The sequence below is a fragment of the Acanthochromis polyacanthus genome, chromosome 15 (assembly GCF_021347895.1).
Source record: "Acanthochromis polyacanthus isolate Apoly-LR-REF ecotype Palm Island chromosome 15, KAUST_Apoly_ChrSc, whole genome shotgun sequence".
NCBI lineage: Eukaryota > Metazoa > Chordata > Actinopteri > Pomacentridae > Acanthochromis > Acanthochromis polyacanthus.
In genome coordinates, this window is record NC_067127.1 from 18,398,755 (window position 1) to 18,424,741 (window position 25,987).

The 25,987-nt window shown below is 41.0% G+C and overlaps 2 protein-coding genes across 4 annotated transcripts in view; one reads left to right on the top strand and one right to left on the bottom strand.

Moving 5' to 3' along the window:
- Positions 1 to 25,987, top strand: part of cdh23 (cadherin-related 23) — a 200,443-nt gene that overhangs the window by 139,762 nt on the left and 34,694 nt on the right. Inside the window, 20 exon segments of the mRNA XM_051959826.1 lie at positions 7,338 to 7,410; positions 8,360 to 8,476; positions 8,869 to 8,981; positions 9,247 to 9,354; positions 11,300 to 11,489; positions 11,788 to 11,933; positions 12,331 to 12,550; positions 13,036 to 13,188; positions 13,401 to 13,514; positions 14,239 to 14,387; positions 18,433 to 18,493; positions 18,951 to 19,099; positions 19,437 to 19,572; positions 21,257 to 21,645; positions 22,156 to 22,257; positions 22,404 to 22,406; positions 22,577 to 22,726; positions 24,597 to 24,725; positions 25,034 to 25,162; positions 25,362 to 25,589. Coding sequence (XP_051815786.1) covers positions 7,338 to 7,410; positions 8,360 to 8,476; positions 8,869 to 8,981; positions 9,247 to 9,354; positions 11,300 to 11,489; positions 11,788 to 11,933; positions 12,331 to 12,550; positions 13,036 to 13,188; positions 13,401 to 13,514; positions 14,239 to 14,387; positions 18,433 to 18,493; positions 18,951 to 19,099; positions 19,437 to 19,572; positions 21,257 to 21,645; positions 22,156 to 22,257; positions 22,404 to 22,406; positions 22,577 to 22,726; positions 24,597 to 24,725; positions 25,034 to 25,162; positions 25,362 to 25,589 — 2,859 coding nt within the window.
- LOC127537488 (uncharacterized protein C10orf105-like) lies at positions 14,438 to 17,246 on the bottom strand. Of its 3 annotated transcripts, none has more exons than XM_051959823.1 (2): positions 17,103 to 17,246; positions 14,438 to 15,666 (listed from the first exon to the last, which is right to left on the bottom strand). In XM_051959823.1, exon 2 carries the CDS (start codon positions 15,652 to 15,654, stop codon positions 15,160 to 15,162), a length of 495 nt encoding a protein of 164 aa, XP_051815783.1. In that variant the 5' UTR covers positions 15,655 to 15,666; positions 17,103 to 17,246; the 3' UTR covers positions 14,438 to 15,159. The 3 variants fall into 3 exon arrangements, with proteins under 3 accessions (XP_051815783.1, XP_051815784.1, XP_051815785.1); XM_051959824.1 differs by having other exon boundaries at positions 17,135 to 17,236; XM_051959825.1 differs by having other exon boundaries at positions 17,109 to 17,236.

A 25,987-nucleotide genomic window follows, 5' to 3' on the forward strand; every position in this document is an offset into this window, starting at 1 on the left:
GATTACTGACTTCATTTTTAACATGTAATTTAGTAATTGTATTGAAATACATTTTTAAAGTAACTCTAAAGCCATTCCCGGAAATCCCAGTGCTTCCTCTCGATGTGTGTCAGTAACTTCAGACACAGAGCTAGCTAGTTTTCATCGACATCTGTGTCATTTACAGCACATTTCTCACCTACACATTTACATCAGTGCAGGTCAAATATAAACCTGAGACATGTTGATATTTATTCAAGCTATGAGAGAACTAACACTTGATACTGCTTATATAAAACTAAAAATGTAAAAGCATTTTGACCTCACATCCTTGCTGTTGTATCTTGTTTCATGCATTCATTTGTAAATATAACAACTTTAAAGGAGTTTTGCTTTAACTTTAGAAATAATAAAGTTCATACTGACTGTCTAGTGTTGGAAAACAACTTTTCAAAGGAAATTCAAACTGTTTCAGTGCGGTCCTTATTCATTTTGAATCCACTAGTAAATGTTAGTTGATATTGAAGGCACTGACATGGACATGGTTTGTTAAATGTTTTTAGAAATAAAACCTGAAGAGTCAGACATCAGCCTTTTCAGTGTAACCAAAATATGGCCTACTTCCAAAGCCAGCAGAGCAAGTGTCCTGTCATCATTTCTTATCATTATTCATCATGTTAAGCTGATGGGACAGTCTTGTAACCATATAGACACATAGATAACCCTATTTATCTATATGCATGTGGTTACAAAAGCCTCTTCAGATTTGCACTCCTCTCTGTTAATCTGATTGCATCTGAACATTTCAGCTTCATGTCTGAATAAGCACCCTGCTCACTTTTCCATGAAAGTCACAGCAACAATCTTACTAAATCACACCTAGTAACATTTCTGTATCCTTGTCAGTTCAGCACAAGTCTGAACTGCATGTATTCATACTAACAGAGAGGCACACACAAGCTTTGAGTTGTGTGAAGTGATTTGGGGAAGACATTATCCACATTCCAGCACCAATGCTGGTCCAAAAGCACATTCACAGAGAGCACAAAATACACCTTCTTCATTCGCTTTACTCTACAATTTCATATCTGTTACAAACTGAAATATTCAGGAAGAAAACATTTTATTACAATGGAGTTTAACACGTGAGATGAATGGCACTCACCAATAAAAAATGTTATCTAGGTTGTACAAATTGTTACCAGGAGCTGAAGGTTCTTCCAGCTCTTTGTAGCAATCTTTCTCAGAGTTTATTAAAGACCTGCAGCATCAGACAGCCGCAGGATGAACGTGAGTTTTACCAGAGAAAGAGAATTGCACACTTCTATGCACATGGAACAACTGCAGTAACTTCATTAATTATTATTATAAATTATTGTCGACATGGAGACAGGATGATCGGGCTCTAACTGCAGTTCACACTGTGAACCTTCCTTCCCGTCAGACAGGTGAGCAGCAAGAGTTTATCAGCTATACTTAAATCCTTTGTTATATAGCAACCGTCCTCAGGCTGAGTCCTGAACACCGTCACAGTTGTCAGGATATTTTTATTTTACTCCTGTTGAAGCAGTAGTTGGATTATCATCACACACTGACATTGAAATAAACAATTAGTCATTTGGACAGTTTGATTAGCTGCTATTTAGGATTATTATTATTATACACTGCCCGGCCAAAACAAAAGTCTCACACTCTAATATTTTGTTGGACTGCCTTTAGCTTTGAGTATGGCACTCATTCGCCGTGGCATCGTTTCGATGAGCTTCTGCAATGTCACAGCATTTATTTCTGTCCAGAGATTAATTAGTTTTTCACCAAGATCTTTTTTTTTGACGATGGGAGAGTCGGACCGCTGCGCAAAGTCTTCTCCAGCACATCCCAAAGATTCTTAATAGTGCTGAGGTCTGGACTCTGACGAGGCTGATCCATGTGTGAAAATGACATCTCATGCTCCCTGATCCACTCATTCGCAATGTGAGCCACATGAATCTGGGCATCATCATCTTGGAACATGCCCATGCCATCAGGGGAAAAAAAGTCCATTGATGGAAAGACCTGGTCATTCAGTATATTCAGATAGTCAGCTGACCTCATTCTTTGGGAAAATACTGTTGCTGAACCTGACCAACCCCAGATCATAACCCTAACCACCACAGGCTGGTAAACACTAGCCATGATGAGTGCATCACTTCATCAGCTTCTCTTCTTTCCCTGATGCCCCCATCACTTTGGAACAGGATAAATCTGGACTCATCAGACATGACCGATCACAGTTGTTCCTTGAAGATGATGGTTCACCACTATCCTTCAGGCTTTAATAATGCATTGGATGGTTCTTCACCTGATTTTAGTAGTTTCAGAAATCTCCTTAGTTGTTTTCTTTGCTTGATGCAGGCCAATAATTTGATCCTTCTGAGACAGATTAGCATTCTTTCCATGACCACAGGATATGTTTTCCAATACGGTTCTTTAAGAAATGAGAAGCTCCTCACTGCATCAGCTAGGGTTATAGTAAATTAAAGTTGTTGCCTGCTGAAATGTATTCATCAATAATTATCCAGTGGAAGGCTCTTACCTATGTGCTTAGTTAAATCCAGGTGGTGACTTCTTTTTTTTGGCCAGGCAGTGTAAATTAAACATCACTTGATGTCTGACTTGTCCAGTCTCGTGTGTCTGACAAATATCAAATGTACCGTGATCACTGTGGTGGGCATGTCTGAATGAGCATAAAAGTGACCTGTCTTCATGACAGAATTCTGTCACTTTAACAGATCGATTACCCCGTGTTATCCCGTATCTGAAAGGGTATGTGCACTATTTTACCAGTATCAGTATTTACCATTGATCAAGTGCATTGGCGTTGTCAAGATTTTATCGAACAACCACCAGATAAACTCTTCCATTTTTTTCAGTAAAATTAGATGGATTGCAGTGTACATATGGCTCATGAAAGACTTTAAGCCCTAAGCTTTTAAATTATCTCCAGCTGAAAAAAAATATCCCCAAACTTGTTAACAGCTGCAACACTGTGAGGCCAAAATAAGCAACCTGGGACTCTATAGATGAGTGTTTCATGGGAGACTTTCGGTCTTATGTCCACATCTCCAGGCCAGAATAAGATCTGAATTGTATAATTTTTATTTCACCCTAATCTAAACTGTAAATAAGACAGTAAATTAAATTCATCTAACAAAGAGTTAGTGGCACTGATGTTCTAAACCACAACTCTACCAAATTTGCTGCAACAGAACAAAACACAACAAATGCTACTTCGTTTTATAGATACAGCTTGAACAGAGGCCTGGTTCAGGTACAAGGACCTCCAGGATGAAAAACAGAAAATGTCTAGATAAATCCTAATGCATATTTGATAAATAGAAGTGAAATAATAAGCATAAAAGTTGATAAACAACCAACAGAGTGGCCTATTTGCCACTGATACTCTACAAAGAGCTATTCTACCACTTATGTCCCTTTCACCATCAGCTTGGTGTCTAATGCAATCTAATGGAACTGTAGTTTTGAGGCTACCTAATGTGTACACAGTCGTCTTTGTTTCCACTCATGGTGCCTTTCTACAAAAAAGAAAAAAAATAAGTGTAAAATGTGTATGTTGATATCTCTTTTCTTTTGAGCTGAGAATCTTTTTTATTCACACATTTTAACATATTGTCAGGCATTAGAATAGTTTCAGAATGTATTTAATAGCACTCAAGGTGCTGCAGCAGACACACGACGTGGCCTCACATTCAAGGTATGATCCTTTTTCCTCAAATGTGTCTCTAAAACAATTTGGTAGTGGATCTCGGGCATCATGTGTACTGAATAAATGCTAAACTGCCTCATATTTATCAGAATGCTGATCTAGTGTGTGACAGGTTGTCAGCTGGTTTTATACATCTCTGACTTACATATTGAGTTTCAGTATTTCCTCACAGTCTGAATTATTCTGACTACCTTGTGATCCGTGTTGGCTTACAGCTTTGTTTGCATTTTTATCAGTATGTGCAGCTATCTCAGCTTGCAGTTTGGCTGCTTTTGTCACTCTTATCATTAAATGTCTCATTTTAAGGCACAAGTCGCAGCTGTCCTCTCGCACTCACAGAGGATCAGAGATGATTTAAAGACTTGGGGAAAAAAGAAGATACTCTGCACAACGTTCTGGTTCCTAATTCTACACAATATCATCACATGGTTGTCCCTGTCTGAAGGCATTAAGTAACACTTCTTTTGTAAATGCTGCGGCTTTTCTCTTTTCCCATGTAGGCAATAACTTACGCATGACATGCCCAGTTAGTCTTCCCATGTGTTTTTTTGTTTGTTTGTTTTTGTTACTCACAGAATTTACTTTCTACATTATCTAGGCACTGGATCAACTAAGAAAATAGTATCAAATAAAATATAGCATCAGCCAATAATGTGGCATAAAATGCTGATAAAAAGGACCTGCTGGTGTTCAAACCAACCATCAGAATAGGAAAGAAAGGAGTTTAACATAACTTTGAACGTTTCACGGTTGATGGTGTCAGACAGGCTGGTCTGAGTATTCCTGAAACTGCTGATCTATTGGGATTTCCATCTGCAGCTATCTCTAGGATTTACAGAGAGAGAGAGAGAGAAAACCTCCTGTGAGCAGGGAGCGGTTCTCTGGGTGAAAATGCCTTGTTGATGGCAGATGTCAGTGAAGAAAGGCCAGAGTGGTTTGAGCTGATAGAAAGGCAACAATAACTCAAATAACCCTTCATTACAACCAGGGTGTGCAGAGGAGCATCTCTGAACACAAACATTGAACGCTGAAGCAGACAGGCTACAGCAGCAGTTGACCCCTCATGCTGAGGAAGAACAGAAAACTGAGGCTACAGTTCACACAGGCTCACCTGAATTGGACAAGGAAAGACTGAAACATGATCGCTGGTTTGATGCGTTTCTAATTCTGCTGCAACATTCAGATAGTGGAGTCTGAATTTAGCTTGAACAACATGAAAGGACTGATCCATCCTGCATTGTATCGACAACTCAGGCTGATGATGGTATAATGGTGCGGGGAATATTTTTCTTGGCACACTTTGGACCCCTTAGTACCAACTGAGGATCGTTTCACTTCCACGGATTTGCCTGAGTGTTGTTACTGACCGTAGCCATTCCTTTATCTTCTAACGGCCACTATCAGTATGATAATATGCCATGTCACAAAGCTCATATAATCTCAGATTGGTTACTTGTTCATGCAAAATGACTTGCGCAGTCAACCGAATCTCATTTCAATTGAGCACTTTTGGAATGTGGTACAACAAGAGATTTGCATTATGAAGGTGCAGCCTACAAATCTGCTGCAACTGCATGGTTCAAAATCTCTGAGGAATGTGTAATGGAATGTATGATTCAAAGAATTATGGCAGCTTAGGGGTAAAAAAGAGGATCAAACCCAAGCAAGGTGGACTTAAAGACCCCATCTGGTGAAAATCATGCTTTTCCCTTGTTATCATATCATATCTATGGTGTTTTTATACGCTAGCAGAATACACAGTCAACACTATGACTGAGCATTTCCACCTTGAAACTGCAGGTTTGATGCATCACAAATCTCAGAAACCAACTCTATTCACTTGCATGGTCTGTCTTTCTGTATCATGATTCTACTGGTTTCCAGCTCTAGCATGTATGGCTGAAATACTCCAATACTGCAACTACAACAAGTAGTTTTATAGTGTTTTAGCAGAATCGTAGTGAGCTGTTGAGCTCTGACTGCAGGGAGAGGTTGGTATTAAAGAGATCTTAACATTCTAGAGGAAGCAACAGCCTAGAGTTACATCTAAATCATTTGAAGACAAGAAGGGATTATTTTCATGTAACTTGGTCTGAATATGTAATTTACAGACAGTAGTTTTTAGAGGTTTAATTAATGACCGCAGAGGGACTTTAATTAAGTGGCCATTGAGCGCATATTACTGTACTGTATCACTGATTTTACCACTTTAGTTCAATTGTAAAGTATTAGAAGAAATCTCAACTTTTTTTTGAGAGGATTTACCGTATGTAGCTAGAAAGTGGCAGAATTTTGACTATTCTGTAGAAGGTAGTGTATCAGGTGTAGTTTTCTCATATTCTGTGGGTCTTTTTCTTCATTTTTCTGTTAACTTTTAAATAGAAAACGCGCATGCTGACCTTTGCTTAGATACCGTAAATGCAGCAGTAAAAGTATAACGAGCAACTCAAATCATAAACAGCGTCTCTTCTGGCTCTTGAGCTCATTTCCCTCGATAGTCATCTATTATATATGTAACTTTTTATTCGTAGAAGAAGAAATTGCAGGACAGAATGAATGAATCCGGCCGGAACATTCTTTGATATGGAGGAACACTAAGCGTATCTGTACACATCCGACATGAGGGAGAAATACTGTGCAGAAGAATGCTGAAACCAGCGGAGAGAAATGTGCACAATTCCGTATTCCCTCTATGTCTCTCTGTCTCTCTCTCCCTCTGTCCTCCACAGTGTCGTGACTCACACCACAGGGGTTTATCAGTCGCTGGCAGCATCACACACACACAATGCTTTGCACCAGTGTAACACAGAGCCCAGATAGATAATGGTGCCAGTGACTGTTGTTAAAGTGTTAGCATTTCTCAGCAGCTCACACAGTCGGGAGCCTTTCTGCGAATAACCACACAACTGGATGTGTTGGTGTGAAACAGAGTCAAATTCAATGAGGGGGAGGTTGTGAGAAATTTAAATGCTTTTCCAAAGTTCATGTGACAGTAAAGGCTCTTCCATGTTCTAGTCATTTGTTCCTGTCAGATTTCTGGAGTTGGTTGCCCTTTTTTTTTAAAGTAATGGTATTAATAATTCCAGTTTTCTCACCTATCTTTGCAAATATCTCTAATATCTACCTTAGTTTGTGCATTATTGCACTTTTTGTCCAATTTTTTTTCTCACTCCTGCTCTTCTAAAGCAATGAATACAATTAACTGCAATGCATTGCCTGTTAGAATAGTTAGTTTAGCTAATTGCATTTACTTTACATAGCAAGTTTAAATATGGAACTTGATTAGATGACAAAAACAGAAACCAGCATGACTAAAATGCACCGTTTGAGGCCATAAAACAAAGTGGTCCATGGAGATTTGGGTTTAATCAGCTGTGTAGCCATCATCAGAGAGATACTACCAGTACTGCTCTACTATTAAAAACATTTTGTGCTTCTTAGTGTCTTAATTCCCAAATATGTTAATCTCAGAGCTAATGTGTACTGACAGCTTCAAACCCTTTTTTAGTTCTTCTTTTTTAAGCAACATTTGCATTTTCTCATTGTTCGGCACGTTGATTTGAGCTGTTGCTGATGTTTATACCTCCTCCAGGATGAAAATGACAACCCACCCGAGTTCAGCAAGCCATCCTACATCGTCAAAATCCCAGAGAACATTTTTGCTGGTGAGTCACTTCATACATTTGGGGTTATAGTTTAGTTGTTAGAATTCATTTTCATGTCTACATAACCAAGACAGCACATAAACACCCCAAACAGCTCAAACACCACGTGAAGCTTATACAGTCACCTCCTACTTGAATTGGCTTTCTATTACCATAGTCAACAAATAGCTCTGCTCTCTTGAGGGTATATTTTTTATGTTTTATTTTATTTTCATCCTCTGGCCTTTATTTGTTTTGCTTTAGCATAATGTTTTTAAAGACTCCGTCAGAATGTAGAATATTGACTGTTCAAGGCAAATCACTGCCTGCTATAGCCATTCTCATGCATGCATGCATTCAGAAGACTCTTTCTTCCCAGACAATAGATTAGATTCCAGTCGCTAGAGGGAAATGAGATATTTGAATGCCCCTCTCTCTTTCTGAGCTCCAGCAGACACTGGCCACTTTTAATGTCTAGGACCCGATTTGAAGGAGCACATAGCTGAGCGGCTTGGGCCAGGACTGAGGTTTAGGGGACTATGTCTAAAGTGTTTGGCCCTGAGCTAGAGGCCTAAGGCTGGGGCTGCAAGGCTGAGCTCAGGGCTAGCCCTGCGGCTCTGGCTCTGGCTAGCCTCTCATCTCCCTGCCTGCCTGGGTATTGATCAGGTTTGTGCCAAGTATGGGGTGTGCCAAACAAGCTGATAATCCACTAATCCATAAACCCACTCACTGCCATGCCATCAGTTGAGCTGTGGATGGGGGCGGTGAAGAAATTAGCACTGTGAATGCCATTTCAGTCTGTCTCTGCAGCCTGTCTATCTCTGTCTGTCTTTGCTTTTTTATAGTAGACTTCACATATTTTCCCCATGACTCTGTCTCTCAGTTCAGTCTTTTTCTTTCTTCCCCCCACTCTGTGAGTTGTAACTTTCTTTATGTCTGGCTCCCTTTGCTCTCGCGTTCTCCTCCACAGGGGCGACTGTGCTGCTTGTGAATGCCACTGATTTGGACGCCTCGCGGGAGTTTGGCCAGGCCTCACTCATCTACTCCCTGGTGGGCTCCTCTCAGTTCCGTCTCAACTCACGCTCAGGTGTGTGTGTGTCTGCATGTGTGTGCTCATGCGCGTGTGTGTATCGAGTGTTTGTAACTGAGATCGAATTTTTGAGATGTGATTCCATTTTTTTATTTCAAATTTGAATTTTGATTTTGCTGTCATTTCATACTGATGATGATTGTTACGCACCTTTGCACATCTAAATCTGTGTATGCATTGCCTTTTTCTGTGTCCTTTGGCTAGCTTGTATCTTCTTTATACTGGGATCCCTATTACTCAGTCTAGAGAATACATTTTTTAAAAAAACACATTTTGTTTTTTTTTTACATCACTTCATCCAGACATGTGTAACTGCGCCGCAGTGACAACTCCACTCTCATGATTCTTGCATTTTTTGCATTCTTTATCTGCTACAATGTGTGTTTCAGGAGAGATCACCACCACAGCCTTGCTTGACCGAGAGCTGAAGTCTGAGTACATCCTGATAGTCAGAGCTGTGGATGGAGGGGTGGGCCCACAGCAGAAGACTGGCATCGCCACGGTAACAGCATATTTTATCTGATCATTTCATCTGAACAAATTGTAATTTCTGTGGCAATGCTTTATGTGTGTCTTTGTGCATTTCAAAGGCACCTAATTCCATAAAACAAACTTTTTTGTGCTACTTCAAAGACTTATTGTTGGGTTCACCATGGCGGCCGAGTTTCTTTCATAAACGTGACATTACAAATCTCATAATTTTGCTAACCAGCAGTTAATTATGAAAACTTTTTTTTTTTTTTTTTTGCATCTTTCACCTAATTCAGGTGAACATCACCATCCTGGACATCAATGACAATGCCCCGATGTGGCGAGATGAGCCGTACCATGCCAACGTAGTGGAGATGAGTCCAAAAAATACTGACGTGATCTCTGTGAGTGCACTAACTTGTTGAAATTTTCTTTGCTTGTGATGGTACTAGTGATAAACAGTACTGCGAAGAAACTACAAATGGAGAAACTAGAATAATAATTCTAGTATTTGTTGTTTCTGCAAGTAGGAAGAGTGTACCAGCATTCGAAATTAACTTTCTGAAATGTTGGACTCCACTTTTTGTACGCAAATGTGGATAGAAGACGCTAGTATCCTTGGGTGTCGTTTTTTTTTGTTTTGTTTTGATATGTCATTGTAGTCTGTGGTTTAATTTGATTTATCTGAGTTTATGAACTTTAATTCTGCGAAAAGGTATGTTTTAATAAAAAATGTTTCCTCACCGAGCAAAGTAATTAGAATGTGAAGATTGTTGTGATACAAAAAGTTTATCTTCACTGAAAGATCATTAAAACCGTTCTGCAACTAAAAAACTGTTCATGTTAAAGGATGCATCTACACACACACTACTCCACCATCGATAAAAAAAAACTGCCATCACTGCGTAGGTCATCACAAAGTAAACTCCACTATTACCCCAAACTCTCATTGTCCTGCTGGTGTCTTTGGCAATGTGTTGTTGTTAATTAAGCCCTGATTGTCCATTAATTAAAGAGGCATCAGTGAGTGTAATTAAGGGAGTCCGACTGCTAATTAAAATGTAGCCTGCAGTCATACGCATAGCAAATTATTCAGCTGCTAGGCAGAGAAGGAAGCGAGAGCCCGTCTTGCAAAGTGAGAGAGTGCAATGGAGAAACGCTGAGGAAAAAGAAATGAAAGATACGAACCCTGAACTGCTAAAATGTTGCTACATTTTCCACTTCTTCATGCTCTCTTGTAGCTATTCCTCAGCTGAGTTCATTCACGGTGCGTGTAGCGATGCGATGCATACTGTATGTGACTCTCTGTGCTCAGTGGACGTACACAGTTGCCCCTCTGACCATTTTTCAATAAATCTGACCACCCAGGCTTACAGTTCTGTAATTGGCCCCAATGTAGCCCTGGTCTGGCTAGTGTTTCCATGGTGACAAGAGGCTACCTGCTGAGTCCTCCTGGAGGTGTCCAGTGAGCCGGTGAATTTGGCTGCTGTGCCCAGTGCAAGGATCAGCCCACTCAAATCTCAGAGCACCCCACCATCAGTGCTGTAGCCGCTTAAATTCAGCACACAGTGAGCCTCCTCTAGTATCTCCCTTCAAAACAATGTTCTCTTTTCTGCCACTCTGCAGTCAGGCCAGTTCAACAGACAAGGCTAATATATTTGCTCACCACCTTTTAATGTGCTCTGGTCAGGACAGAATTGATTAGTTCTAGTGGCCCCAGTCAGATACTTCACTACATCCTATATCACATACCTCTGTCTGTGCAGTTGCTAATCAATGGGGCTCTGGGATGCCTGCCTACCATGTCCCCTTAATAATTAAATACCTCCAAAACCTTTGTTCCTCTAATGACCAATTAACTAGTTTCCAGCATTTTTAGTCAGCGTACTGAATAATTGATCAGTTCTTTAAAAATCAGCCGGAGTTGTAGCTGGGCTCCCGGCTTCACGCATTCATCACCCATCGCCACTTTGTGTCACCAAATGAGACGTCACCATTTTTCTTTTAGCTGACTTATGTGTTGCAACAGTTGGAAGGAGCTGGATGGGAAGATGCTCAAGGGCTAAAATGAAGATGTTCTTATGACCGATACTTAAACTATTTCTGTTATTCGTGTTCCTCCTCTGGTTTGTTTCTCAGTCTTTCTTTCTGTTCTCCTTCCACTTTCTGTCATAAATCATTTCTGTCCCCACAGCTTTTTGTTGTCCTTGTTAAGTAAACCACCCAGTTTATCTTTTGTTGTATACAGAGTGTGGAAACCATACATCTTTTTGAAGAAGTTGTTCAAAGAGCTCATTTAAGAAAAGAGAAAAAAAGAAAGGTTGCACCTCTCTTCTGTCCCCTTTCCAGGTGCTCGCTGTGGACCCTGACGATGGTGAAAATGGGACGGTGGTGTACAGCATCAGTCCAGAGAACCCTTTCTACACCATCAACAGCAGTACAGGGAAGATCCGCACCAGTGGAGTGACGCTGGACAGGGAGAGCTCAAACCTCAGAGACGCAGCACTTATGAGGTCCATCATCATTTCAGCTGTCGACCGTGAGTAGTGTGTGTGTGGTACAATGTCAGTTTACACTTCTATTGGCCTTTTGCTGTGTAAATTTGTTTGACTCATGAAGCACACCAGGAAGCAAAATTAATTGCTTTATATCATTCTCAGTAGAGAGCTTTCAGTTCTCCGCGATTAGTCAGTTTCTCCAAGCCTCATTCCTAAAGTTTTATGTTGACCATGAAACTTTTTACTGTGGCTAATAAACTCCTTTGACCATGAGATATGAGGTGTGTATACGTGTGTGTTTGTGTGTGTCTTTGTGTATCCCTCTGGCGCCCTCTTTAGGTGGTACACCCCCACTGCATGCGTCAGCGAGCACCACAGTATTTGTCAACCTGCTGGATCTCAATGACAACGACCCGAAATTCCTCAACCTGCCGTTTGTGGCTGAAGTACCAGAGGGGCTCCCCATCGGATCCTCATTTTTCAGGGTAAATATGACAGTTGTCATGTAAGATGGTATTTCACAAAGGAATAGAAATCATGAATTTTTAAAGTTTCACATTTTTTTAAACTTATAGCATAGTGCAATTACTGCATTTATTATGATTTATTTAAAATGGCAAAATATCCTGGAATGCATATTATTTAGGCACAAAAACATGGCACAGGGCGAAAGATTTTATGACTTTATGTTTTTGAAACGTGACTACCAAATAGCTCTCTTCCTACTACAAAATCATTGCTATCCAGTTAAACTCAAACAGAATTTTAACACCGTTTTGTTCACACCACTCACTGTCTTGTATCATTTTAAACGTAACTTTGCGTGTTCTTTCTCTTTTCTTTTCTTCCTCTGTGCCATCCCTTGTTCTCTTTCCTTCCTAGGTCCAGGTGGAGGACCCGGATGAGGACAAGAATGGTTTGATTACACTGGCATTACAGGTGGGAATGCCTCGCCTCGACTTCTCCTTAAACACCTCCACTGGCGTTCTCACCTCCACAGCAGTCCTGGATCGTGAGCAGATTGAGCAGTACCATTTGAGGATTATAGCATACGATGCAGGGAGGTTCCCTCGTACCTCTACTTCAACCCTCACTGTGAAAGGTAAGAGATTTAGGTTTGATTTCTCTCTGAATTCCCCGCAAATGTAGAAGTTCCAAGCCACAGGATAATTGGATTTTGACGAAATGAGGAGTTGCTTCATTGTGGCGGATGGGAAAACTACTGACTTCTCAGGCAGTTGCTGAGAAAAATGCTACCACCTGCTGGAGGGACGGAAAAAAAAACCCTAACAGGAGACAAATGGCCTGAGTGCTGTTGGCGTGATAGAAGAGAATTGGAAAAATGAATAAGCGTTTCTGGAATTTCCCAGATGCATCAGATAAGTTCAGATGTCAGAGGAAACAGTCATAGAACACCAGAGCTGAGCAAGAATAAACTTCAGAAAGCTGAAGTTTTATTAGAGCCCCGTTTAACAGTTTTTCTGCTCACTGCACCACCCTGCTGCCTTATTTGTCCTCATGTACATCTATCTGTGTGTCCTCATGTCTTTCTGTCTGTGTGTTTGTGTGTGTGTGTGTGTGTGTCAGTTCTGGATGTAAATGATGAGACGCCCACCTTCAACCCTCGCGTGTACAATGTTTCCCTGAAGGAGAGTGTCCCTAGAGAACACATTGTAGCACGCCTCAGCTGCACTGACAACGACGCTGATCTCAACGCCGAACTTAGCTACTTCATCACAGGTCAGAGGTCACAGTGGGAGGTGTTTTTGTGTGTTTGTGGGTTACAGTGTTGTACAGTTAGGGGGACTATGTGCACCTTCAGTACCTCTCATCCATCCATCTCTGTGTGAGTTTGCATGCTTGTTTTAGTACATAGCTGTACTACATGTAGATGAATGGGAATGTTTTACTGCAAAGTAATTTGGGAGTGTGTTTTGTGTTTTGTATTTTAGGTGGTAATGATGATGGTAAATTCAGCGTGGGCTTCAGAGATGGAGTTGTTCGGACGGTGGTTGGGCTGGACAGAGAGACCCAGGCGGCATACAATCTGACCGTAGAAGCTATCGGTCTGTCAGGAATTCATATCTTTTACAAAAAAATACAAAAGCATTTTTTTTTATCTTTCTGTTTTGTTTTTTTTTTGCATGGTTTGAATTTCTGTTTGTTATGATAGTATGTTTCATGCTCATTTTGTCATTTTCAAAGCTGCTCCTTCCTCCTTGTGTGCAAAAATGATGAAAAAGAAACTGATGCCTGCACATCTGCAGTGATTTCAGACTATTGCTCAACTGCCTTTGTTCCTGTTCGAGAAAAAAAGAACAAAAACTCTGAGGTTTTCCTGTTTTGGAAACCATTGAGTCAGGGTAGCTTATCTGCTGAGGGGGCCAGAGACATGAACGAGGGGAGAAGAGGCTGAGATAACGTAAAACCGTGCAAGAGAGCAGAACTGTACACATTGTCCTTATTCACCAACAGCTGAAAACTACCGAAGTTTTGATGAGCCAACAATGTTCCAGTCTTACATCTTCGTCAAATTTGGATTCGGCCTTACTTTTTCAAGATTAATAGATTGTTTAATGTAAAGTAATAATAAAGAGCCAGTCCATTTTGTATATATGTTGTACTGCTATACATCACATTATTTTTTTTTTTACTTATGGCTTTAGCCTGTGGTGCAGCCATCAAACAAACACTGTGTTCGTTTCTGTTGTCCTGATGCCAGCCATAAAATCAGCATTACCCTGACTGATTGCGACTGATGCATTTGTGGATGTCTGTTTCTGTGTATAGACAACGGTCCAGCAGGCAGCCGAAGGACAGGCACAGCCATTGTACTTGTTGAGGTGCAGGATGTTAATGACAACAAACCCATCTTCCTCAAAAACAACTATCAGACCAGCATACTGGAAAGTGTGCCCCGAGGAACGAGCATCCTTCAGGTAGAAAACACACACATACCGTCAAACATATGTCCAAACAAAAGGCACTCTCAGCAAACTTAAAAGTCCTTTAATTTTTCTTTTTTTTTTTTTTTTAACACATTGAGTCTGTTACAAAGTGGTCTCCTTTTTTGGCTCACATCGTGTTTGTCTCATCGGTATTGGGAATCCACCATGTTTTGCATGAAATGATACTAAACAATAATTCCTAGTGTTTGTCTTAATGTACGTGAATCGCCAGATGGATGGGGTTTGCTGCATCAGAGCAATTAGCAGTGTGATGCAGAGGAAGGATGGTTGTCCCCAGACTTTGAATGTGATTGGTGTAAATTAAAAACTCATTTTCAGAGTATCATACAGATTAAACTGTGATGATGTCCAAAGAGGCTTAAGTTTGGTCTTCAAAATAAGTCAGGGTTAATACTAGTATGTGTTTGGATTGTATTTTTGCTCACTGTAAACAAACTGAATTATAGATGAATTAAATCATTTTTATCTCTCGTCAATACAGTGCAAATGAAAAGACAATCCGTGCCCAAAAATTCTGCTTGTAGAGGATAAACTGGTCTATTCAGAAAACACGTGTTCTCCTGCTGCTTTTTAACACTTTTGCAGCATTTTCTAGCAAACCTCATCCACCTGCAATTCACAGATGGTTAAAACAAATACCGAAAATGCACTTTTCCTTCTTCTTGTTAGTAATGCTCACAGCACCAACCATAAAAATAACAGTGCATCACGTCTGCAGAACAGTCAGTCATCTGTCGGCCTGTCAGATTTCAGTGACGTAGTCAAATAGACAAGGCATAGTGAGATGGGGCTCCACGCTGGCCTCTGGCTGTGGAGTCTGTCGCACTGGAGACTGCGACACATGCGTACTCTCATGCGGCCTGCGATGAGGCGGTCGTCTGAAGGAGAGATTGTATGAACGCCGATAGGAGCCCAGCCTCTTCCACACCTTGAGCTGGGGCTCACTGGACAAGGCTCTTCCCCGAGTCAAGCCCTCGCCCGGACCACAGCTCGCCTCAGAGTCCCCATCCTGTTCAGAGGGCCGGCAAACTGCCAGGAAGGCTGCTACCCCCGCCAGCAACAACGATAAGCCCAACACCACCATGATGGTGAATTCTGGGTCATAAATGTCTGAAGAGTAAGATGGAGGTTGTGGGATGGTGGGAGGAGAGACAGTGTTGGTCGTCAGGCTGGACAGAGTGATGTTTTCTGTGTTAGAGGTGAAGGTGGAGATGGAGCCTGGGTCAGTGGTGTTCATGTTGCCTCAGCCCTGGATGGAGAAAGCAACGTTAGTTAGGAGGTCTATGTCAGACTGTGTGTGTGTGTATTGTTTGCTTGTTTGTGTATTTTTATTGTGTGTACGTGTGGTCAGCTTCTACCAAAGTGCTACAGCAGCTCTCTTGATGCGCTGTGTTTTGCCTCACTAGCCAAGCCTAACCAAGCTGAGTAGGTTTATTTTCATATTTTCACTTTATTATAATCATACACTCAAGGGCTTACAATACACACGCACACACACATGCACAGATATGCACAGAAACGCCTGCATGCACACGCAGATGCGGTGAGTGTTTGGCATTTGCGACAATTATGTAGCTATTAAATCAAGGACTACAAAACAGTCAATGCTTGACAGGCTTTCTTCAATGTAGAACAAATTGGGTTTATTAAAATGCCCCTTGTAAAATGCAAGGCACCCACCTCTTCTACCCCGGTCTCCAATTATCCCCCCCACCACCTCTCATTCTGCGCGCCCCCATCTTCAGCATAGTAACATTTGTAAATGTCATCGTCCTTAATTCAGCGGAGACAAAGCATGGCTTATCGGTTTAAGGGAAACACATTGGGACGTGAAATTATTTTTAAGACCAAATGCCAGGAAAGCTGTGAAAAGGCCAGTGGAACAGGATGGCTCGTTAGAGAGTCAGTTCATTAGTCAGCGCCTCCAAGCACATACGCCGCACACACACCCACACGCCTATTCAAACACAAACTTTCTTTCTCACCCTCACATACTGTAGCCTGCACATATTCGTGATTAGGCACGCTGTTCTTAAGCTTGGCAGCTTAGCTGTAAGGTACTCTCCCTCTCTTTCACCCCACGTTGTTGCTCCCGCAGATCTGACTGCTCAGCTAGTTTTGAAACAGTGAAACTCATTCTTAACTTCTGTACAGGCACACCGCGTCTCACCTATTCACATTTGTAAGTTTGACGAATTCTCCACTCACAGGATTTCTAGTAACTTTTGAGTAAGATGTAACTTGATTGCGTTCTGATTTATGGTGGGTTTTTTGGTATATCTTCTCTGCAAAAATGAATTAGAAATACAATAACAGATGTGACAGCTGTGCAGCACGTGTTTACTAATATTCAAGTGCACATTCCAGGTAAGACACTACCCTACTAAACCAAATTCATACAGCATACTCCACATTCTCACACAGACAATGTTCAGTTGCTCAAGCACATGTCAAGTAACTCGCACGTAGAAATGCGGATTTCAGAAATTTAATTCCAAAATCTGACTCTTTAGCAGATATAGAACATGTAATGCAAGATACATTAATAGGATTATTAGCAAACATACAGCTTCAATATTTCAGAGTTTTTAGTGTTTACCTCTAGATTTCCTAGTATTTAACACGTTTTCTTCATTTTTAAGCCTCAGTATTTTCTAATAAACCCCTTCAAGAATATATACTCACACCCACACTTTGGACACTCTTTAAAACAGCACCTTGCTTAGTTCCAGTAGCTGAGGTCAGACCTGTTTCGTGGCTCCACGCACTTGTTTTCCCCCCCTTAAACTTCTTCTTTCCCAGAAACAGAGGGCGAAACACTGGGGAGGAAGAAGGCAACAAGAGGGAAAAGGGGGTAAAATGTGGGTAACAGCATCACAGTAGTAATATCACACTGCTATCTTTTACTGTCAGGAAGTCAAAGACAGTAGTATGTTTTCTTAGCAGCTTGGTCAGAAATCTCCTAGTGTTTACACTCCACATGATTACACTTACAACATCTGGCTCTGCAACGTAGTCTTGCGTTTTATGCACCCCCTTTTACGGCCAAAGTGGTGCATTCCACTGTGTAATACCCTATTCATCAGTCACCAATCTGACCCCCCAGCCTCTTTTTCCTCCCGTCTCCCCCTCCTCTCTCCTCCCCTTTCTCCTCTCCTCTCCACATCTCTTTATAAAGCTAATGAGACTGAAGTTGGGCCCCTCTTCACAGAGGGAGTGAGAGAGAGCAAAGGAGGGCATTCAGGGCCAGACATAGACTGCAAGAGTGTGTGCATCTGTATTTGTGCGTACCTGTGTGCACATTTGCCAGACTGTCTTGAGTGTATGTGTCTCTGTATGTAATTGAATATGCACTTTGTGGGCACCTCCACGGATTTTGACACATCCACAGAGAGGCAAGGGTGTGACATGAAGTCAGCCTCATCCAGTGCCAGCAGCTGTGTGCCTCTCTGGATTCAGAAGTCAGTCTTATGACATGGCCCATTCACCAGCAGCCCAGCATGCTCCACTATTTATCTGTGTACGCTGTGGAGCCGTGCTGTCTGTGCTGGGTTTGGGTTTTTGGCTGCTGCTGGCTATTTGCCTGCAACAGAGAGGGAGCGAGAGAGTATCTCCCTGCCAAGCTATGATGGGGTTGTTGTGGCAACAAGACACTGAGCACCAAAGGATGTTTGGTGAATGGGAAAGCATACTGAAGCCATACAATCAGTAAAAAAATACATATAAAATGTACTGACTTTGATGTGACTATTCAGCGTAAAACTCCAGTGTAATACTGAACATAACTGGAAACCAAATCCAACTCCTCAAATCTCTCACAATGATGGTTATTAAATATGAGTATAAGTTGTACCATTGTGAGGAAAAAACATTGGCATTGCTGTTTCCCTTTTTTTTTTTTTGGCCAGCTGGTTTACGTTTACATATTTTTGTGTACTTGTTTGTGTTCATGTTCATGTAAAGTTGTTTTTTTTTAAAGAAAGCGCAGACTTGCTCTTTGTCTTTGTCTGTACAGGTTGAAGCTACAGATGCAGACCAGGGAGAGAACGGACGAGTCCTGTACAGGATCCTCCCTGGTAAGTACTGCTGCTCTTCTATCCCACGTGGCTGATGAGCAATGCACTCAATAGTCACAAAATGAAACATTAAATCTGATGGCAGCTTTGTAATCCAGCTCAAAGTTGCTGCAAATGAGAAAAAGACATAAACTGAATAGGTGAAGCTTTATTAACAAAATTCTCAGGATGCACAAGCTTGATGAGTCTTGTCTAGAAGCAGTAGTAGTAGAAGCACTGTGTGTAGGAGACAGATCTTGCCAAAGAGTGAAGACACCAGTAATGACAGGTTCTTTAAACAAGTTAATAAGTGAAATTAACTCACCCACTTGGCAGATGCCTGTGGTGTAATTAACTTAACCCAGAGACTTGATTAAATGTTTTGCTAAAATGTGTATTTTTGCTGAAGTCTCACTTACCCTCAGTCTCCCTGCCTCTGTCTGTATGTGTCCTCGTGTTTGTGAATGCATGCATGCAGGGAACAGCAACAATCTGTTCAGCATAGACAACCAGACCGGGCTGGTGACAAGAGGCCTGAGGGCTCTGGACAGAGAAACCAGGAGCTCACATATGTTGGATGTGGAGGCCTATAACAGTGACGAGGGCCGCATGAGGAGCTCTGTGAAAGTGAGAAAGAGGAGGAGGGGGATGAACAGAGCAAGTGAAATCGCTGTAACACATGCAACGTTCATCCCAGTGCTTTATGTGAAATGTGTTGCAGAGCTTATATAAAACTGATTTATTCTTTATTTGCTATAAAACCTGCAATTAAAAGGAAAATGTCTTTGAAAAGTCTTCTTGACTCATTGTGACATATTTTGTCCATAAATGTGTACTACAGGGATCCAGGCCCTCAAGTGGAAAAAAGATTTAAACTATATAAACGTCTGGGATCTCATTCTTAAAGACCTCATAAAATGCCCGAGTCCTTTCCCAAGTTAATATGCAAATTTCTTTCCTGCAGGTGATCATATATGTTGATGATGCCAATGATGAGGTGCCAGTGTTCACCCAGCAACAGTACAACCGTCTGGGCCTGAGGGAGACCGCCGGCATTGGCACCTCTGTGATTGTAGTAAGAGCCACAGACGCCGACAGTGGTGAGTCCAGTCTCAGATCAATCAGCAGAAGGGAGGAGAGGGGGCTGAAGTTGGATTTGAGTTGTACTACGAAACAAGTTTAACATTATCAGGCTGTTCCGTTCTAAGGTGTATGTGTCACATACACGTAGACAGTGCAGGCTTACTTTGTATGAGCTGACTCAGCAAAACCTAGAACCCCAGTCAGAGATAACAGATATGATACTGTTTCTCAGCTTTCTTTGTTGACAGGGTTTTGTTCATGAGGCTCTGTGTGCGCTCCCATAAAAGAGGATGTTGTTGTGTGATCTTACTCTTCCTCCACCCAAAATAGACTAATAACGTCCCGCCCAGTTCTGCCATAGCAGTAAAAATATAAATGTGTTCATGTAAAAACAACTGTTACTGCAAATGATGCGTGAGAGACATGCTAAAAGATATATTTATTTTGCCTTTTTATTTTAGCACTCAGTGCCTGGAATTTATTTCTACCATGACAGCAGCACATGAAACCTCTTCAACTTTAAACTTCATATATTTAAACACGATACTGATGATTGATCATCACTGTAGGTTCTGGACAAATCAAAGTGAAATTCTTGTTTGATTTTGAATATTCAGTGTGACATACCAATACATCCATCAATTTTCTAATCTGCGTCCTCTTAGCTGTAGTACCAACAGTGTAAGCAGACTTGGCAGCAAATCAGGTCCAATCATAAAAACATATTTATGCATGCAAGGTTCCGTTTCAATGCGATGCGTACAGTTTGCTCTACTGTAACTGCTCGGCTTCGTTCAGTGGGACTACTTACTGACTTTCTAGCATACACCTCAAAAGACGTGAAGATACAACATACTGTCTAAGCAGATAATCTGTGCCACTCATACATGGTTAGTAAAAGAATTATTGAAAAGATGGAGCTTCTTACAGGTGATGTAAATCCCAAACTCAAACATAACCTCCTCTGGAGCATGTAAGCTGTGGAGTATTATTTACCTTAGTGATCTAGCAGGTTAAAAGAGAGCTTCATTTGCAAACATTGAAAATTCTGACGGTAAGCTCAATATACTGCACTAATCTATTAGTTTTGTTCTATAGCACACTCTTCTGGTTTATTCTCAAACTATCAAACATAAAGACACATTTAGCTGCAGCTTTCAGACTGTGTTCTAAAGATCATCACAAATTACTGCTCTGCTTGCACTAATATGAGTTTGCAGACCATCAGTTCTGACACTAGTGGGTGCTTCTCCAAAGGATAGTATCAAACCACCTTTTTTTTGCCATGTTTTGTCACCCCGATATGCAGTGAAGATTGCCTACACTGCAGCAGGCATTTAAACCTCTACTTCTGCCACAGTACAAACTTCCTCAATTCACTTCCCGTGATGTTAAGTGTTGCTTAGACACATTATGACTCATCTGGTGCTGTGACATGTATTTTCCAAAACATCAGAGCAGGCCTGAAACTGAAATGAGCACAACAAAGCCAGCGGATGAATGTTGACAGTGGTGTTAAATAAATCACAGAGGTTGCTGGTTTACATGCTGTAATTATGGTTTCATTACAACAGTGTTACTTAGTTTTTAGGTCAATGATCCAATTAATTATTTAAAACTCTCAGAGAAGTTTAAAAACGCCATCATTTAATATAAGTTGTAATCATTTTCCTACCAATCTCGCCCTGTCTTCCTGTTCAGGTGAAGGTGGGGCTGTTGCCTACGCCCTTGTATCTGGCTCAGACCGCAAGTTTGCGGTGGATATGAGCACCGGTCTGGTTACCACCATAGACCACCTGGACTATGAGACCAAGACAACCTATCTTATGAATGTTTCAGCCACTGACCAGGCTCCACCGTTCCACAAAGGCTTCTGCACCGTCTATGTCACATTAATGAATGAGCTGGATGAGGCCGTGAGCTTCAGCTCCCTCGGCTACGAGGCTTCACTTCCAGAGAACATCGCCACGGGGACGGAGGTGGTTCAGGTGCAGGCCGAGTCTGCTGACAACTTGAACCAGCTGAGTTACCGCTTCGACCCTGACACTTCGCCTGCAGCTCTGGCCCTCTTCAGGATAGATAGCGTCACGGTGAGTGGGGCAGCAGTGGAGCAAAGTCAAGTAAAGCCTCCCTAAATATGTATTATATAAGTTTACCAGACTAATTTAAATGTTGAGCACTTTACCATATTATTCTAGATGACTAAAGGTCTGTGATCATAAAAGCACAATATGCATACCTCTTTTTTGTATACTTCAAAGACTTCACCCACCTTCTTTCAAATATGCCTCATCCATTAACCACAGTGTGATCCAGTAACACCTCTTCCTGTGTGATTTAAGCTAGCACTCTTGTCGCTGCATGACTCTAAGCTGATCAAAGAGTGCGTGTGCTTTGAAGTCATTTGATTCCTTTGATAGATGAAAAATGGGGACTTCTTTGTTGATTTGTATGATATGATGATATGATATTTGTTAGTTTTTCTGTGTGTTTTGTTTTTTTTTTCTCCTTTTTTTTCCTCTCCCTGAAACTGGGAAATTCCATCTTGTATGGAACCTTTATGGAGGTGAAGGGATCTGCTGATGTGTGTGATGTTTCAGGGCCGCATCACGGTGACCGGCCTGCTGGATCGAGAAAAGGGGGATATGTACACCTTAACTGTTGTAGCTGATGATGGAGGACCTAAAAAGGACTCCACTGTGGTATGTCGTTTGTGAATTTTGTTGTTTGTGTTCGCCCCAACCTTGTAATTAATGTGCATTTTTAAATTTATTGCTGGGAGTGTTACATCTATAAAAACTTTATGGCATTCCTCTTTTATTAATCGCATCTCTCTTTGGAACTGTAGAAGGTAAGACTTTTTATGGTGCTCAGAATACAAAGTATAACATGAACTGTATCCACCTGTGAAAGTATAAAAAGTGATGCTTAGGCTCATTTACCTGAATTTAATTATTCTTAAAGGTAAATATCACTCTGTAATCTGCAGTAGACCTTACATGTGACTTCATCACTTCACAGGTGTCCATCACCATTCTGGATGAAAATGACAACAGTCCAGAGTTTGACATCACATCTGACACTTCAGTCGACATCCCAGAAAACACGGCCATGGGGAAAAAAGTGGCAGTGGTGCTCGGACGGGACAAAGATGCTGGGTTGAATGGATTGGTAAGGACAAAAAAAACCCCACAAAATATAGCTCAAACAGATGGCAAAATGTGTAGCACTTAAACCTGATCTTTACAACACCTTTACAGTTTTTAGAGTAATCACGGCAATACAAATATGTAAGAACACTACCAAAATGAAAGGCGACACATTTGGTTTTGTGGTAATTTCGCACTGCTTCACAGCAGTACAAGAAATGTTTTTCAGAGCACAAAACAAAAAGGTGTTGCTTTTGAAAATAGTGCAACATTTCATAAATCAAGCAGGGGATTTCTGCAGGCATCCATGCAGAGAAAATGTCATTTACAAGTTATGCTTCACTCATCTTAGTTTGTGTACCTTTTCGTGTGACATAAGCACTATAAATATCTACTTCAGCAGATTGCATGTTGTACATCAGTCAAATTTAGCTTACTTCAGTTTCACTTCAGCTGATTCAGATTTTGATATTTCAGCATAGCGTGCAACTTTTAATGCCAGCACAGGGCTTTAACTGATAATGTGTTTTCAGAAGCCAGTTATTAGTAATCAAGCAGACTGATTACTATCATGTAGAACTAATTTACATTTATACTAAAAATAAAAATCTTAGTATCAAAATTTACAATAGCATAAAATTCCACACAAAACTTTGTTGAAATGCCTTTGTGTTTTCAGTGTTGTTAGGCTGTTACTCATGACATGTGACCAGTCAGACAGAACAGTGGGAGGGAAGTTGCTTGAGACCACAGAGTGGTAACTAATGTAAGCGTAGACTGTAAGGGGAGAGACAGGGAATACACCTCGCTCAAAAGTTACAAGTCTGCATTTTCCTCCTTCAGTGAAAGCTTGAAAGATACAGAGGAGTTTTGTTTTGAAAAACAGCTGTATCATTTACTCATACATGTAACAATGCCTCCATCATGGGTATTTTCTTTTTTTTTTCCTTAAGCATAGCAGTCTGCAGTGAGTTTTGAACATGAGTTGAAATTTTGTGAGACTCATGAGCTAAGTCCAGGAGTTGTCAATTAATTAAAATGATGGGAAAATGGGCCACATGCACATTTAAAGAGGTTACTGCCCAAAAGATACAAAGGAGAACGCAAGAGTAGATCACGGTTATTCGTGTACTGACTCTGCAAGGATAATATTAAATGAGAAAAGTTGATCTACAGTAGAATAAATATTTGAAAGAAAATAAAGAATGCCTGAGGGCCGTACTGCATTTTATTGTGAATTGTCAGACCACCTGCTTTCATGTTGTCTTTTCTATTGCATAAATAACCGCATTTTTACCCTTAATATCTGCAGAAAAGACCAGTTGATGCATAAAAATTCACCAGAAAGCAAGAAATCAAGAGTTTGATGTTTCCTGGGAGGATGTACCACCCCTTCCACTTAATGTGTCTCACCTTTAATGTTCAAATGGAACCTAAACCTGTGGTGACTGCAGACAGAGGTGGTCACATCAGAGCCAGAGTAGTGCATTTTTAAATTAATTTATTCTATCTGGAATTGATTAAATAAATAAAAGAAATACCACTACCAATAGGAAAAATACTGAATATCAGCTCCTTCAGGTTGGATCATCCTGTATCCAGTACTATATTATTCTCTTGTGTATTACCTATTATACAAACTCCAGACTGCTACAGACTATGAGAGATTTTTTATTATTATTACAGCTTGCTCATGCTATTTTTCTCTCTCTACCAACCCAGCTGACTCTTGCCTCTCAATTGTAATTACTTCATTTTCTTTCCTAATCAGAAAATGCTGTGATGTGATTCCTTTTTCCAAATATAGCGATCAAACTGTTCACACAGACCCTCACTCTGTCATCGTCTGGCACCCTTTCTGTGTCTCATTCTCACGTGCTACTCTCTCCCAGGTCAATTTCACTTTGGTGGCGGGCAACATGGAGGACGTCTTCAAGATCAAGACCGTGAACAACACCTATGGGGAAGTTTATGTCAATGCTCCTCTGGACAGAGAGTCAGTGGACCGCTACCTGCTGAAGGTCAGGCATCTTTCACCATCTCTGTAGCTGTGTAGAGACTCTTTCACATTCACATTCTACAAACACAATAGCCCGACCTAAAGTACATTAATCACACTTGTTTCATGTAAGACTGTTTTTCACACCACTGTCACGAGTGTCAAAGCTGAATGATGCAAAAAATGTGTCACCAGCTTTCATTTTGGCCTGATCTGATTTCATTCAAATGTTATTCACGTCGGTATTTTGCAGATAAAACAGTTTGACAATGCTGTGCGTCCAAATGCACAGCAAGACTTTCACTCATCAGTTTACATGTATTGTTACAGGTCCGTGCCATCGATAACGGTTCACCTACCAGACACACAGACCACTCGCTCACTATCAACATCCTGGACGTCAACGATAACGCACCTGTTATTGAAAGCCAGAGGGGCTACAACGTCAGCATAAGTGAGGTAGGAATGCATCAGATGGTGCATGATCCTTTTATCAATGTATTATTTGTTCTTGAATTTACTTGTTGCTGAGGCTTGTATAGGTCTCGTTCTTAAAGTAGCTCAGCAACTTCCATACTATGAACTTTTTGATCACAAATTTGTTTTTACTTCACCATAGACGATCCATAATGAGGTTTCATTTTAATGTGTTATGCAGAATGTTGGAGGAGGTACATCAGTCCTCCGTGTGGTGGCCACAGACCGAGACATCGGCCCCAACGCCATGCTGTTTTACTACATCACTGACGGAAACCAGGACCTGACCTTTCGCATGGACCGAGTGACCGGAGAGATGGTGACACGTCCAGCCCCTCCTGACCGAGAGCGCCAGCAAGAGTACCGACTCACTGTCACTGTGGAAGATGACGGCACGCCACCTCTGTCGGTAAGATGCACAGAACAGCAAGAAGTTGGACACTCCAGCACAAAATGTTGATTTCAACCTTGTTTCTTAGTCTAGTATCAAATCACTCACGGGATTTTTTTTCTAAATCAAATGAAATTCTTCATATTTTACTTTTAAACATTCTTCTTTGTGTCGTATCACTTCTACTGTGCAGGGGTGACTCATTTTGAAGATTTTGTGCCACACCTCATTAAGAGCCTTTTAGTCAATCGTAGTCCTACAATCATACTTAAGAAATGTGCTCATTCTGGGAATTTTTGCATCTCTTTACTCCTTCTTTGTTTACATGCCTTAAGTGATGATAGATGAAACAGGAAAACAGGCATACACTATACAATAGATGTGAAAAAATTCTCTGTACAATATCACCTAAATGT

Excerpts from the sequence above, each read along its gene's own strand:
- LOC127537488 (XM_051959823.1), bottom strand. The coding sequence starts at position 15,654 with ATGAACACCACTGACCCAGGCTCCATCTCCACCTTCACCTCTAACACA.